We start from the raw sequence: 14,110 nt of genomic DNA, 5'->3' as shown, positions 1-14,110 counted from the left end.
CCACTTAATAGCATAAAGTTACTCAAGAAAAGGGATATAAAACGGCCTTAGAGCTTCTTCCCTCATGATATGTACCAATAACACATACTAATGTAGCCTAAAATACCAAATCATATTCTCGTGTGGACAAACAAGCGCTCAAAGGGATGATATTATGTGTAAATAAGTACCTAAAAAATGTAATTCCTTCCAGGCTTTGTAATCCATTGCCACAACGTGTGTTTCGCCCTGCTCCTTCAGGGGCTATATATATGTATAATAATAAATAAATATAAATTTGTTAGAAAAAGTTATGTAATACAGGGACAATGGCTTAAAGTTAACTATACGTAAAAGTAATGGCATAAAAATATTGTGTAGACCAGTAATGTTCTCCTTTAGTTTGATTTATGACGGTAGACTGGGATCTTTTAAGGGTAAAAAAGGTTTGTTAGATGAGTCAACAAAATTGACGTTGATTGATTTAAAAAAAAATCCAAAAAAAAATCCCTTGAAAGGTCTACAAAAAATATAAAATGCAAAATAGATTAGAAGCGGATGGTATTGTTCAAGCTCTACAGTTCTGTTTTAAGTTCTTTACAATTGTAAATATTTGCTTTAAAACAAAACAAAAAAAAACATCTAGTAGCATTAATAAGCATGCCACGTAGAATATCAAAATATATTTAGACATTTATTTTAATTAATTTTGCCATTATGTTTTTGACAGAGTTCTCAAAAATTACAACTGTAGGCTTTATTATGCCAACTTCTAAGTCAAGAGCCGTGAATACGGTAGTTTCCCAGAGTAGATTTTTATTCATTCTGTGACTTGGAAAATTAAAAAAAGAAATTTGACGCTTTCTTTAGAATAGTGTAAAAAATTCTCGTGTCACCCTATGGTGCCTGAAATATGTTACCATAACTAATGCGAATAAACAATTACCACATCCTACTTGCCAGTATGTGCTGAAATAGTATCACTATACAGTGCTCAAACAATACCACCAAAAAGAGCTTAACTAATGTCGCTATACATTGACAAAAAATACTAACACAGACTGCTCAAATAATACTATCTTAGAATGCCCAGGCAATATCTTTGACGTGCTCAAATGCCACCCCAGAGTGCCCAAACAATACCGCCCTAAATTTCTCAAATAATACCACCTTAGAATGCCAATACAATATCCTTATAAAGTGCTCAAATACTACCTTAAAATGCCCAATCAATACTACCATCAATAGCGCAACAAATAACACTATGCATTGGCTGAAAGTACTACCATTATGTGCTTACATAATACCACCATAGAGTGCCCAGTGTTATTATGAAGTGGTCAAATACCACCCTAGAGCGACCAAACGATGCTACCATTGTCACCAGATAATGTTATATAATGTGCTTAACTACTACCCTACAGTGCCCAAGTAATACTACCATAATGAGTTCAACTAATATTACTATACCAGAGCCAAAAATATTACCATTATGTGCCCAATTATTACGAACCCGGAGAGCCCAAACAAGATTATTATGGAGTGCTCAAATGCAACGATATGATGCCCAAACAAAACTTTCGAATAAAATACCACCACACATTTCCCAAACAATACTACCATAAAGTGCTCAACTAATACCACTGTACATTGCCCAAACAATACTGCTATAAAGTGCTCAACTAAAACTACTGTACATTGCCCAAATAATACTGCTATAAAGTGCTCAACTAATACCACCGTACATTTCCCAAATACTGCCATAAAGTGCTCAACTAATACCACTGCACATTGCCCAAATACTGCAATAAAATGCTCAACTAATACCACTGTACATTGCCCAAATATTACTGCTATAAAGTGCTCAACTAATACCACCGTACATTTCCCAAATACTGCCATAAAGTGCTCAACTAATACCACTGCACATTGCCCAAATACTGCAATAAAATGCTCAACTAATACCACTGTACATTGCCCAAATATTACTGCTATAAAGTGCTCAACTAATACCACCGTACATTTCCCAAATACTGCCATAAAGTGCTCAACTAATACCACTGCACATTGCCCAAATACTGCAATAAAATGCTCAACTAATACCACTGTACATTGCCCAAATATTACTGCTATAAAGTGCTCAACTAATAGCACTGTACATTGCCCAAACAATACTGCCATAGTGTTCAACAAAAACTACTGTACATTGCCCAAATAATACTGCTATAAAGTGCTCAACTAATACCACTGTACATTGCCCAAATACTGCAGTAAAATGCTCAACTAATTGCACTGTACATTGCCCAAATAATACTGCTATAAAGTGCTCAACTAATACCACTGTACATTGCCCAAACAATACTGCTATAAAGTGGTCAACTAATACCACTGTACATTGCCCAAATAATACTGCTATAAAGTGGTCAACTAATACCACTGTACATTGCCCAAATAATACTGCTATAAAGTGCTCAACTAATACCACTGTACATTGCCCAAACAAAACTGCTGTAAAGTGCTCAACTAATACCACTGCACATTGCCCAAATAATACTGCAGTAAAATGCTCAACTAATTGCACTGTACATTGCCCAAATAATACTGCTATAAAGTGCTCAACTAATACCACTGTACATTGCCCAAACAATACTGCTATAAAGTGCTCAACTAATTGCACTGTACATTGCCCAATTAATACTGCTATAAAGTGCTCAACTAAAACTACTGTACATTGCCCAAACAATACTGCCATAAAGTGCTCAACTAATACCACTGCACATTGCCCAAATACTGCAATAAAATGCTCAACTAATACCACTGTACATTGCCCAAATATTACTGCTATAAAGTGCTCAACTAATAGCACTGTACATTGCCCAAACAATACTGCAGTAAAATGCTCAACTAATTGCACTGTACATTGCCCAAATAATACTGCTATAAAGTGCTCAACTAATACCACTGTACATTGCCCAAACAATACTGCTATAAAGTGGTCAACTAATACCACTGTACATTGCCCAAATAATACTGCTATAAAGTGGTCAACTAATACCACTGTACATTGCCCAAATAATACTGCTATAAAGTGCTCAACTAATACCACTGTACATTGCCCAAACAATACTGCTATAAAGTGCTCAACTAATACCACTGCACATTGCCCAAACAATACTGCTATAAAGTGCTCAACTAATACCACTGTACATTGCCCAAACAATACTGCAGTAAAATGCTCAACTAATTGCACTGTACATTGCCCAATTAATACTGCTATAAAGTGCTCAACTAAAACTACTGTACATTGCCCAAACAATACTGCCATAAAGTGCTCAACTAATACCACTGCACATTGCCCAAACAATACTGCTATAAAGTGCTCAACTAATACCACCGTACATTGCCCAAATAATACTGCAGTAAAATGCTCAACTAATTGCACTGTACATTGCCCAATTAATACTGCTATAAAGTGCTCAACTAAAACTACTGTACATTGCCCAAACAATACTGCCATAAAGTGCTCAACTAATACCACTGCACATTGCCCAAATACTGCAATAAAATGCTCAACTAATACCACCGTACATTGCCCAAATAATACTGCTATAAAGTGCTCAACTAATATCACTGAACATTGCCCAAATACTGCCATAAAGTGCTCAACTAATACCACTGCACATTGCCCAAATACTGCCATAAAGTGCTCAACTAATACCACTGTACATTGCCCAAACAAAACTGCTGTAAAGTGCTCAACTAATACCACTGCACATTGCCCAAATAATACTGCAGTAAAATGCTCAACTAATTGCACTGTACATTGCCCAAATAATACTGCTATAAAGTGCTCAACTAATACCACTGTACATTGCCCAAACAATACTGCTATAAAGTGGTCAACTAATACCACTGTACATTGCCCAAATAATACTGCTATAAAGTGGTCAACTAATACCACTGTACATTGCCCAAATAATACTGCTATAAAGTGCTCAACTAATACCACTGTACATTGCCCAAACAATACTGCTATAAAGTGCTCAACTAATACCACTGTACATTGCCCAAACAATACTGCTATAAAGTGCTCAACTAATACCACTGTACATTGCCCAAACAATACTGCAGTAAAATGCTCAACTAATTGCACTGTACATTGCCCAATTAATACTGCTATAAAGTGCTCAACTAAAACTACTGTACATTGCCCAAACAATACTGCCATAAAGTGCTCAACTAATACCACCGTACATTGCCCAAATAATACTGCTATAAAGTGCTCAACTAATATCACTGTACATTGCCCAAATAATACTGCTATAAAGTGCTCAACTAATACCACTGTACATTGCCCAAATAATACTGCTATAAAGTGCTCAACTAATACCACTGTACGTTGCCCAAACAATACTGCTATAAAGTGCTCAACTAATACCACTGTACATTGCCCAAATAATACTGCTATAAAGTGCTCAACTAATACCACTGTACATTGCCCAAACAATACTGCAGTAAAATGCTGAACTAATTGCACTGTACATTGCCCAAACAATACTGCTGTAAAGTGCTCAACTAATACCACCGTACATTGCCCAAATAATACTGCCATAAAGTGCTCAACTAATACCACTGTACATTGCCCAAATAATACTGCAGTAAAATGCTCAACTAATTGCACTGTACATTGCCCAAACAATACTGCTATAAAGTGCTCAACTAATACCACCGTACATTGCCCAAATAATACTGCCATAAAGTGCTCAACTAATACCACTGTACATTGCCCAAACAAAACTGCCATAAAGTGCTCAACTAATACCACTGTACATTGCCCAAATAATACTGCCTAAAAGTGCTCAACTAATACCACTGTACATTGCCCAAATAATACTGCCATAGTGCTCAACTAATACCACTGTACATTGCCCAAATAATACTGCCTAAAAGTGCTCAACTAATACCACTGTACATTGCCCAAATAATACTGCTATAAAGTGCTCACATATCACTAAACAGTGCTTAAATAGTTCAGCCATTAAGTGATCAAGTGATGCCAATATGCTGTGCCCAACTAATACTGCCATAAAGGCTAACATTTTATCATGTAGAGCTCAAATAATACCGCTATACTGTGCCCAAAGCATATAGTTCCCAATAAATGACAAAAATAAAGTTTCCCAATTGTATTACACAATGTAGTGTCGGTGTGATAGTGTGCCGCTGAACTGAGTCAGTTGTAACTCACATGTACGACCGTGCAGCCACCGTGTGATTAGGACCTTCCTGATGTGTTTTTTTTTTTCTTTTATGTTTCAGGTGTAAAATCGCCAACAAAGTTTACCGCAGTCATCCACGCGGTGACGCCGCTGGTCTCCCAGTCCCAGCCAATCCTGAAGCTGCTCGTCGCTGTAGCAAAGTCTCAGTACTGTCATCAGGTACTGCGGCTAAATACTTAGCACTATTTTTTAAAGCGATCTTTACAGAGACCGGGCCTGAGATTTTCTAAAGCTTTTCCTAATTCCTCTGCACAGACAACTTAAAATACAATTCTGGCTCTCTGCACCACCACTAGAGGGCGCTCAATGCATACAGCGCAGTGCAAATAATGTAAGCTGTAAGATCTTTGTCTCCCTCTATTGGCGGCTGCTGTTACGACACAACGTTATCTGACTTTTTAGGCCTATGCAGCGCTTTAGAGCCTTTTTGCTCTGTCTAAAAAGTAGATGTTCACATTGAGGTTCATATAGTTGCCGTTTTCTCTGATTGCAAAGCATTCATCAACTATGTCCACCAGTAGTTGGAAGTAATTGTTGGGAAAATGGTTGTAAAAATATAAAACCGTTCATTTTTTCTAAATGGATGACTTTTATTTTGAAGGGTGAAAATAAAACTGCATTTTCTTCTGTTCTATACTGCTAGTTTACAAGAGCTTTTTAAGAAGACCTTTCACTGGATGTATTTTTTTTTTAATTAAGCTGAGCTCCTCTTCTAATTGCCGCTTCTCCACTGATTCTGGAACAGTTTTTCTTTTTCTTCTGTGCCCCTCCGTTCCAAAGTTATGCCCCCAGATAATAATGGTGCGCATTTTCCCTTTTTAGTAAATGGGCGTGTACTACAGAACTTCTCTGTGGGCGTGGCCATGCTTTGATTGGCCAGTATCAGAGGATTAAAAAAGTAAACACCCTTCTCTGTCGCATACGCCTTAAATTTGCATCTATTTTTCCACGGGCCATAACTTTGGAATGGAGGGGCGTAGAAAAAAAAGAAAAACTGTTCCAGAATCAGTGGAGGAGCACCAATGCGGGGAAGTAAACAGTTTAAATAAACAAAATTCAGTGAACAGTCCCCTTTAATATGCATTATCCCTACTTTAATGTGTCTATACTTTTTTCTTTAGATTTGTGCTGGCGTTTTCAGTTTTGTTTTCTGCCTCTTGTGAGCTTATTCTGTTTCTCTTCTTTGACATTTTTCCAGAGATACTTTAATTTAGGAAATATTCCATAGAGAGACGCTGACTGCTGGAATATTTATGTATCTGTTTATTATATTTTTCCAGATCATAGTCTTGTGGAATTGTGACAAGCCGCTCCCTGCCAAACACCGCTGGCCTGCCACTGCTGTGCCTGTCATAGTTATTGAAGGGGAGAGCAAGGTGAGGCCATTCTGCCGCGCAGCCCCTTTTATCCGTGGAACGCCAGCGTTATTAAATATGAGAAGACCCAGATTTATGAAGCTGTCGTATCGCTACTATGAACCAGTTAAAGGGTTTCTGCTTACTGGGATTATAGCAATACAAGGCCAAAAATGAGGATATTTTACCCAGAAATTCCACCATGCTCACATCCCAAGTGGGAGAGCCCCCGGGGGAATTTTTAATACCACTAGTGTGAATGGACACTCCTAGCAATAGCAAAAAGGAAGAACCAATGGAGTTATAGTCCAAAAACAATTTTTATTCTCAGCAATGTTTGGCCACCATGGCCAGAAATATACACTAAACATACAAAAGACATGATTTTATTAAATATATCATATGACTAAAAAGAAAGGTGAATGGTAGCATACGATGGAATTAAACGCCACGTAGGTGATCCTGGTACCCATACAATACTAATAAAGTGCATAGTGCCATATAATAGTTGGTAACAAGGTCAAAAATATATAAAGAAGGTATCCCCATATGTTTTTGCTTCACAGCTCTAATTACATCTAGGTAGCCTTGCGCATCGACTACATGACCACTGTGTCCGGTCAGTCACCACCAGCCAAAAAGAAGTCACAACGGGAAAATACCATAAAGATAATTCTTTAAACCTTACCCAAAGCAGGTAACCAGGATGACCCACGTGGTGGCCCCAACGCGCGTTTCGCGTCGGCTTCGTCATATGATATATTTAATAAAATCATGTCTTTTGTATGTTTAGTGTATATTTCTGGCCATGGTGGCCAAACATTGCTGAGAATAAAAATTGTTTTTGGACTATAACTCCATTGGTTCTTCCTTTTTGTTACTGGGATTATGCTGGTGGTGTTGCATTTAAAGAAGTATTCGATAAGCTACCCCAAAGATCGGGTGATTCTTTACTGCAGGAGTAGATGTTTTGGATGAATCTAGTCCCGGAATTGGAAACTCTTGTGATGCTTGTGTCAGTCTATACCATCACTTTATGACTGGTGGAGGAGGACCCCACCATTCTTGAGTTAAAAGGTGACCACTCAGTGTTATCATAAATGTTTATCCCTCCACAGCAGCAGCGCCCCACCTGGCCGGGCTGAGAACTGCAGTCATTCACTGGAATGAATGTGTGTTGCTGTTCCTATACAGAACAGGTAGCTGGGGGGCGCTGCTCTATAGGGGAAGGCTGAAGAAGGGCTACGGTGTCGTTCCATTATTGCCGACCATTCTTTTTTTCTTTTTTTTTGCTTCCAGAGGTCAAACTGGCACCAGTCATAAAGAGATGCGAATATTCCTTTTAATTAGTATAATTGGACTTTATATAGGGGACCTCCTTTATGGCACGCCTCATTGCATCAGGGTCTCCATGTATTGGATCCACCCCTCAAGCTGAGGTAGAGTTATCGAAACCGGGCAGCACCTTTGCCTTTGGATTACAACCTGTGGCCTGTCCAAAACTATTGCTGAGGGTTGGGCACAGTAGGCAGCAACCTATGACGCAAATATGTGGGGGTGCAATTTATAAAAAAAAAACAGGGATGAAACGAGATGAAGGGTTGTGATAGGCATCTGACCCTAGGTGCATGGTTGACTGGTGACCCCTCCATGATAAGTTATGTGCTGTGCATATGAATGGTACAGATTGGTGGTGACTGCGGGAGGGATGTGAGGACAAATTAATGGAGTTGTCCAGGCACAACACGTAGATAACCTGTCCTTAGAAGAAGTCCTCAATATCAGATCTGTGGAGGTCCGACACATGGGGCCCCCCAGCTCGGCTTATACCTGGTGTCCTAACCCATCAAAAGTTCACAATTGACTGAGCTGAATCGTCACAGCGCCATACACTGTGTAGTGGCCGTTCTTGGTTATTGCCGCTCAGCTCCCATTCATGTAAACGGTACTAGGTATTAGCTGAGCGATGCGGACCCCCATGATCTGCTATTGATGGCCTGTCTTGTGGATGGGTCAACATCGTTGTATCGTACCGGACCACTCCTTCAAACCTTAAACTTATGCAGATTATTGTTTTAAGCAGGGGGCACATTGTGAAGCCTGTGTACCCCTGGAATTTTGTTATCACATTTTTTTGTAAGTCTGCAATGAAGGACAGAACATTATCCTTGTTAAATTGTCGGCTGATGGTTTCCGCGTGCGCCGGTGGCCCGGTAGCTGCACCAGGAGGGTTACTGCTGAGCACACTTGGATATTCCCCTTTGAGCTATACAAGCACCATGATCCTTTTTAGAATTCCTAAACACGGCGCTTGTTCTTCACCTTGTGTACGCTCTGACCTTGATGCTGTTTTTTCTTCCTACAAACAAGTCTCCTGTGTGCACCCAGGCATGGGAGTGGGGCTGTGCATCCTGCTTTCTGTCAAAGCCTCGGTTTCGCGCCTGGCATCACAAACACATACACACGCAGCAGGCTTCATGGTGATGGTCGGAGTGATCAGCCCTCCCGTTAATATTCAGATTTTAGGACTTTGTTGCGCTCAAAAGATTCACAAAACAAGAACAACAAAAAGTTCTAATCCACGACGTTTTCCTCTTCGTGAAAACAATCCTCACCTTTAGGGCCCCTTTCCACTTGTGTGAGAAAAAAACGGTCCGATTTACGGACCGAAAAAACGGATGTAACGTGTGCGATTGTCATGCGAGTGTAATGCGATTTTTTTAATCGCATCATCCGTTTTTACATCCGTATGCAATCCGTTTTTTTTCTCTGCAACTATTTTTACACAGTCATTTACAGGACTATTTACAGTGTTCTGTGCCACAGAATGGTAAGGTATCCGTAAAAAACGGATGGAATACGGATGGTCCGTATTCCATGCGTTTTTTCTCTCGCACCCATTGACTTGCATTGGCGAGTCTCGTCTGAGAATCTCAGCAATACGCAGCATGCTGCGATTTTTTTTCTCAGCCGACACAGATTTTTCTCAGTCCGATTTCGGCTGGGAAAAAAATCGCAAATAGAATGTCACCTATTGAAAAACATTGGTCCGAGTGCAATCCGATTTTTTATCGGATTGCACTCGTCCGTTTTTCTCACAAGTGGAAAGGGGCCCTTACTCTGTAGTAACAAGCGGGCAATCCCTGCATGTGTGGCGGCTGTCGAAAAGCAGCAGGGACTCGTACATTTTTTTTTTCAAGATTACGACACTAATGGTGTCATGAAAAACTATAATTTTGGTTTGCAAAAAAACAAGCCGCCGTCCATAAAAAAAAGTTATGGATCTTTAGAGGCAAGGCGGAAAAAATAAAAGGGAAAAAAATGAAAAATAGCCGTGTCGCCAAGGGGTTCAATAAGTAAAGTTGTGTCGTAATGAGGTTGGCCTGTTCTCCCCTTTAGAGTAGTTGGTTAGTTTTTGTTCGGCCGATAACACCGGCCCTTTGGTGCCGTCAGGGTTGTTCTACCGTGATCCCCGTGGGCACAGATGGTGGTTCGGCAAGCAGGGCTGTGGAGTCGGTAAGCCAAACCTCCGACGACTCAATTTCCATGACACCGACCCTGACTCCACCAAAATGGGCTCCGACTCCGAGCCCTGACGGCAAGTAGCCCAAAAGGACTTCATATATAAGAGGCTTTTCCTTCCCGTTACATATTAAGTACAAAGCGTAAAAGAATGGTCCATGGATAAAATCTTTCGCGGGATTGAGATTTTGCATACAATTTGGATTCAGCAGAGACATTTGTCTGCGGCGTCCCCAGCCCAGACACGTCTGGAAATCCATTTTGGTAGAGCGCATCACTCCTGATTACAGGGCTCAGGCGGAGTGATGGACTGTCTGTCGCCCTGTCAGATAGCGGGGTCATTTGTGAGGCGTTAATAAATACATCCTGGAACTTTTTTGCGCGCGGCTCTCAGAGGTTTCACGGAAAGGTTCAGCAGCCGGTGGCCCCCCGGAAGATTTAATCCCTTTAATAGTTGCTGTTGGCTGAGAAGAGACTGTCAGGTCCAGTGCTGATGTAAGAAGGAGCAAGGAAAGCACCGAAGTAGTAGAAATGTCCTCCTTTACACATTAACTGTTTAGGAACCACGATCATTTGCAGCTTGTTTAATTGTTTGCTTAAAAATTATCCACAATTGCTATTTCTTTACCGTTCTCTTCCTCTTTGTCCCCCGTAGGTCATGAGCAGTCGTTTTCTTCCTTACGATAACATAGTGACGGACGCCGTACTCAGCCTTGACGAGGACACGGTGCTTTCCACGACGGAGGTGAATACCATTGTGTACTGACAACCATAATTTCCCATTCTGCGGCACTACGGCCTCTTCCATTGTCTCTCAGGATCCTCGGGGGCGGTGCTTGAGGTTGCTTTGCATGGTTACCCTGTGAGCCACGCCCCCTATGTAAATTTAATAAATAATTAGCATACTAAAAAAAATCTTTTAAACTTCATTGTAGAGTAAAAGTAAAAGAAAAATATAGTAATAAGATTAAAAAAAAAACACTGGACACTTTCTAAATTTATTTATTTCAATTTGGGGTTAAAAAAAAAAAAAACATTTTTGCTCTTGGGTTTTATTAAAGAATCTGCACCATTTAGTTTTTACAGACTTTATTTCCCTATACATTGAACTTTTTGATGTTACCTGTGTTCACAATTCAGTGAAGAGGAGCTCAGGTTTATGACCAGATCCGCTCACTGATGGATTCTCAGTTAACTCTTTCTAGCAAAAGAACAGTGCGACACAGGGGAAAGAGTAAGCAAGCGGTGCAAACATATTTAATGGTGAAAATAATTTACTTCCATTTAAGTAACCAAGTTATTTTAAGGTGATTTCATGAAGACAATTCCTTTAAGAAAAAAAAAATGCATTTTTAGAAGTCAAATTTTTTTTTTTTTGTTTTTAAAGGTGACTTCATGAAATCAGGCCTTTACGGAAATTTTTTTTTTTTTTTAAATCAAGGATAATTTTTTTTAAATTTTTTTTAAAGGTGATTTCAGGACACAGTTAAGAAAGAACGGCACATTTTTAGACATTAATGGTCTTAATTTTTTTTAAATAGCAGGTTGTGTTTTTTAAGTTCTGTTTTTTAGCTGCTTATTAGATCCGGCGTATGATAATGAGATTTTTGTGAAACTTCTGATCTCTTGTCGGCCCACGATGAAGCACGCTTGGTTTTCGCAGGAACCATTCTCCCACATAATTAAGAGTCACATTGACAGAACAGAGCTGATCTTCTGGTAGTTTATTTTCCGAGCGACCAATATAACGCGGTGAAGGACACCACGGCGAGAGGAAAAAAACACTTTCAAAATGATTTGTCAAAAATGAGAACATTGTATGAATGTCATTTACAAGAACTTTTTTTTTTTTTTTTCTCCTTCACATGCTGTAGACCGTAGAACTTTTTTATTTGATGAATTGGATTCTTGATTTTTGCAGTAAATTTATTTAATAAATCAATAGCGAACATATATTACAAAGTTGCTTATTTTCATGTGATCGGAGAAATCTCCTTTCTCCTCCGGGACTGAACATTCTGAATTCACAGGTAAAATGTGTATTCCGTGAGGACAGGTTTTCCCTTTTAATGAGGAGATGGCAGTTGGTGCTTTGGAAATTCTATGGAGGGAGGAGGAGCCAGCTCTAGACATAAACATTCTGCTGCAAGTGACCGTTCCAGTTCTCCATAGAACTTTATGAGCACCAACTGTCATCTATCTCAGTGATGAAAGATCAGTCCAGGAGGAGAAAGATACCGATTTCTCTGATATATTGCAAAGTTCCTTGTGTACTCTTGATGTATGAAAATAAAATGAAAACCACATTTACGCTTTCAAACAGATGTCACATAGAATTTGTTTTTATCGAGGGGGGGGGGGGGGGGTTTACAGCAAAAATTGTCATGGTTGTCTGAATGGGTACGAAGTTGGGCAATGGCTATCTAAAAGAATTGTCCAGGTTTGGCACAAAAGAGTGCAGTCACTGTCAGAATTCTCCGTTGCCAGGAGCGGTCATGTGACTGCAAGTATACAATTGGCATTCCCCTGGCCACATTCCAACTAGTCGTGCAAGTCTAGTCAGAATGTGGCTGGTAGTATGCAAATCGCATACTTGCAGCCACATGACCGCATGCGTCTGAAATCCGAGAAACCTGACAGTGCACTGTAAGGATTCACAAGTGTCTGCAGACTTCTGTGCCGAACATGGAAACCCCTTTGTGACGTCAGATGGGATGTATATCGCCGCGTTCAGAATCACCCGATCAATAAAAAGAAAAGGATTAATCTGATCGCTAAACGGCGTAGCGAGAGAAAAAAATCAAAACGCCAGAATTACGTTTTTTTTTTTTGGGTCGCCACGACATTGCATTAAAATGCAATAACGAGCGATCAAACGATCAAATCTGCACAAAAATGGTATCAATAAAAACGTCAGCTCGGCACGCAAAAAATAAGCCCCCACCCAACCCCAGATCATGAAAAATGGAGACGCTGCGGGTAACGGAAAATGGCGCCTTTTTTTTTTTTTTTTTTTTTTTTTAGCAAAGCTTGGAATTTTTAATAACCTAGACATGTTTGGTGTCTATGAACTCGTAAAGACCTGGAGAATCATAATGGCAGGTCAGTTTTATCATTTAGTGAACCTAGCAAAAAAGCCAAACAAAAAACAAGTGTGGGATTGCACTCTTTTTGCAATTTCACCGCACTTGGAATTTTTTTCCCCCGTTTTCGAGTACACGACATGCTAAAACCAATGATGTCGTTGAAAAGTACAACTCGTCCCGCAAAAAATAAGTCTTCACATGGCCAAATTGATAAAAAAATAAAAAAGTTATGGCTCTGGGAAGGAGGGGAGCGAAAAACGAAAACTCAAAACCGAAAAAAGCTCTGGTCTTATTTTGCTGCTCCACAGGGGAGTGGCTGGGAGGATTCTCGGGGGCCTTTCTTTAGGCTACTCTGTCATTACCATGTGATCACTGCCCCTTTATAAATGCCACAGAAATGAGCACTAAACTAAACGTCCATATCTCTGAAACTATATGGCGGTTTTAAAATAAAAAAAAATTGGAATCCTCAGGGGAATAGCATTTTTAAAATAAAAACCAAAATTGCCAATTTTGGACTTTTTATCCTCTTTACATGCAGCTTAAAATTGAGATTTTTTTATTTATTTTTTAACATTAAGGCCTCACCAGGGGTTTTCAGGTTTTAAAACTGGAAAATTGTAGATTTAAATAAAAAAAAAAAAATGGGTATAATATGTGCCGGTGTTTGCTCGTAATTCTATTGGTCAAGATGTGACTAAAGGGTGGTCTGTTCATTTCACAATATTTGAGGTCCAATAGTGCCCCCTATACTTCTGACTTGGTTCTTTGACATGCTAGAAGATGAGTTTTAAAGGACCCCCTAGTGCTAATTAAAAAAAAAAATTGGCCCTTCTAAATTAATTTAAAACTTTTTTATTTAAATTTTTTTAACAAAAATTCTTATTGC

General features: G+C 39.4%; 1 protein-coding gene across 1 annotated transcript in view; it reads left to right on the top strand.

The window, feature by feature from the left end:
• The window catches only part of EXT1 (exostosin glycosyltransferase 1), a 301,092-nt gene that overhangs the window by 274,459 nt on the left and 12,523 nt on the right, over positions 1-14,110 (top strand). The window contains exons 6-8 of the mRNA XM_069731809.1: positions 5,299-5,417; positions 6,539-6,634; positions 10,791-10,880. Of these exons, the coding sequence (XP_069587910.1) occupies positions 5,299-5,417; positions 6,539-6,634; positions 10,791-10,880 (305 nt within the window). The remainder of the gene's footprint in view (positions 1-5,298; positions 5,418-6,538; positions 6,635-10,790; positions 10,881-14,110) is intronic.

Source organism: Ranitomeya imitator, chromosome 6 (assembly GCF_032444005.1).
Source record: "Ranitomeya imitator isolate aRanImi1 chromosome 6, aRanImi1.pri, whole genome shotgun sequence".
NCBI classification, from domain to species: Eukaryota; Metazoa; Chordata; class Amphibia; order Anura; family Dendrobatidae; genus Ranitomeya; species Ranitomeya imitator.
The sequence above is the reverse complement of the archived record's forward strand: the minus strand, read 5'-3'. Positions and strand labels throughout refer to the sequence as shown.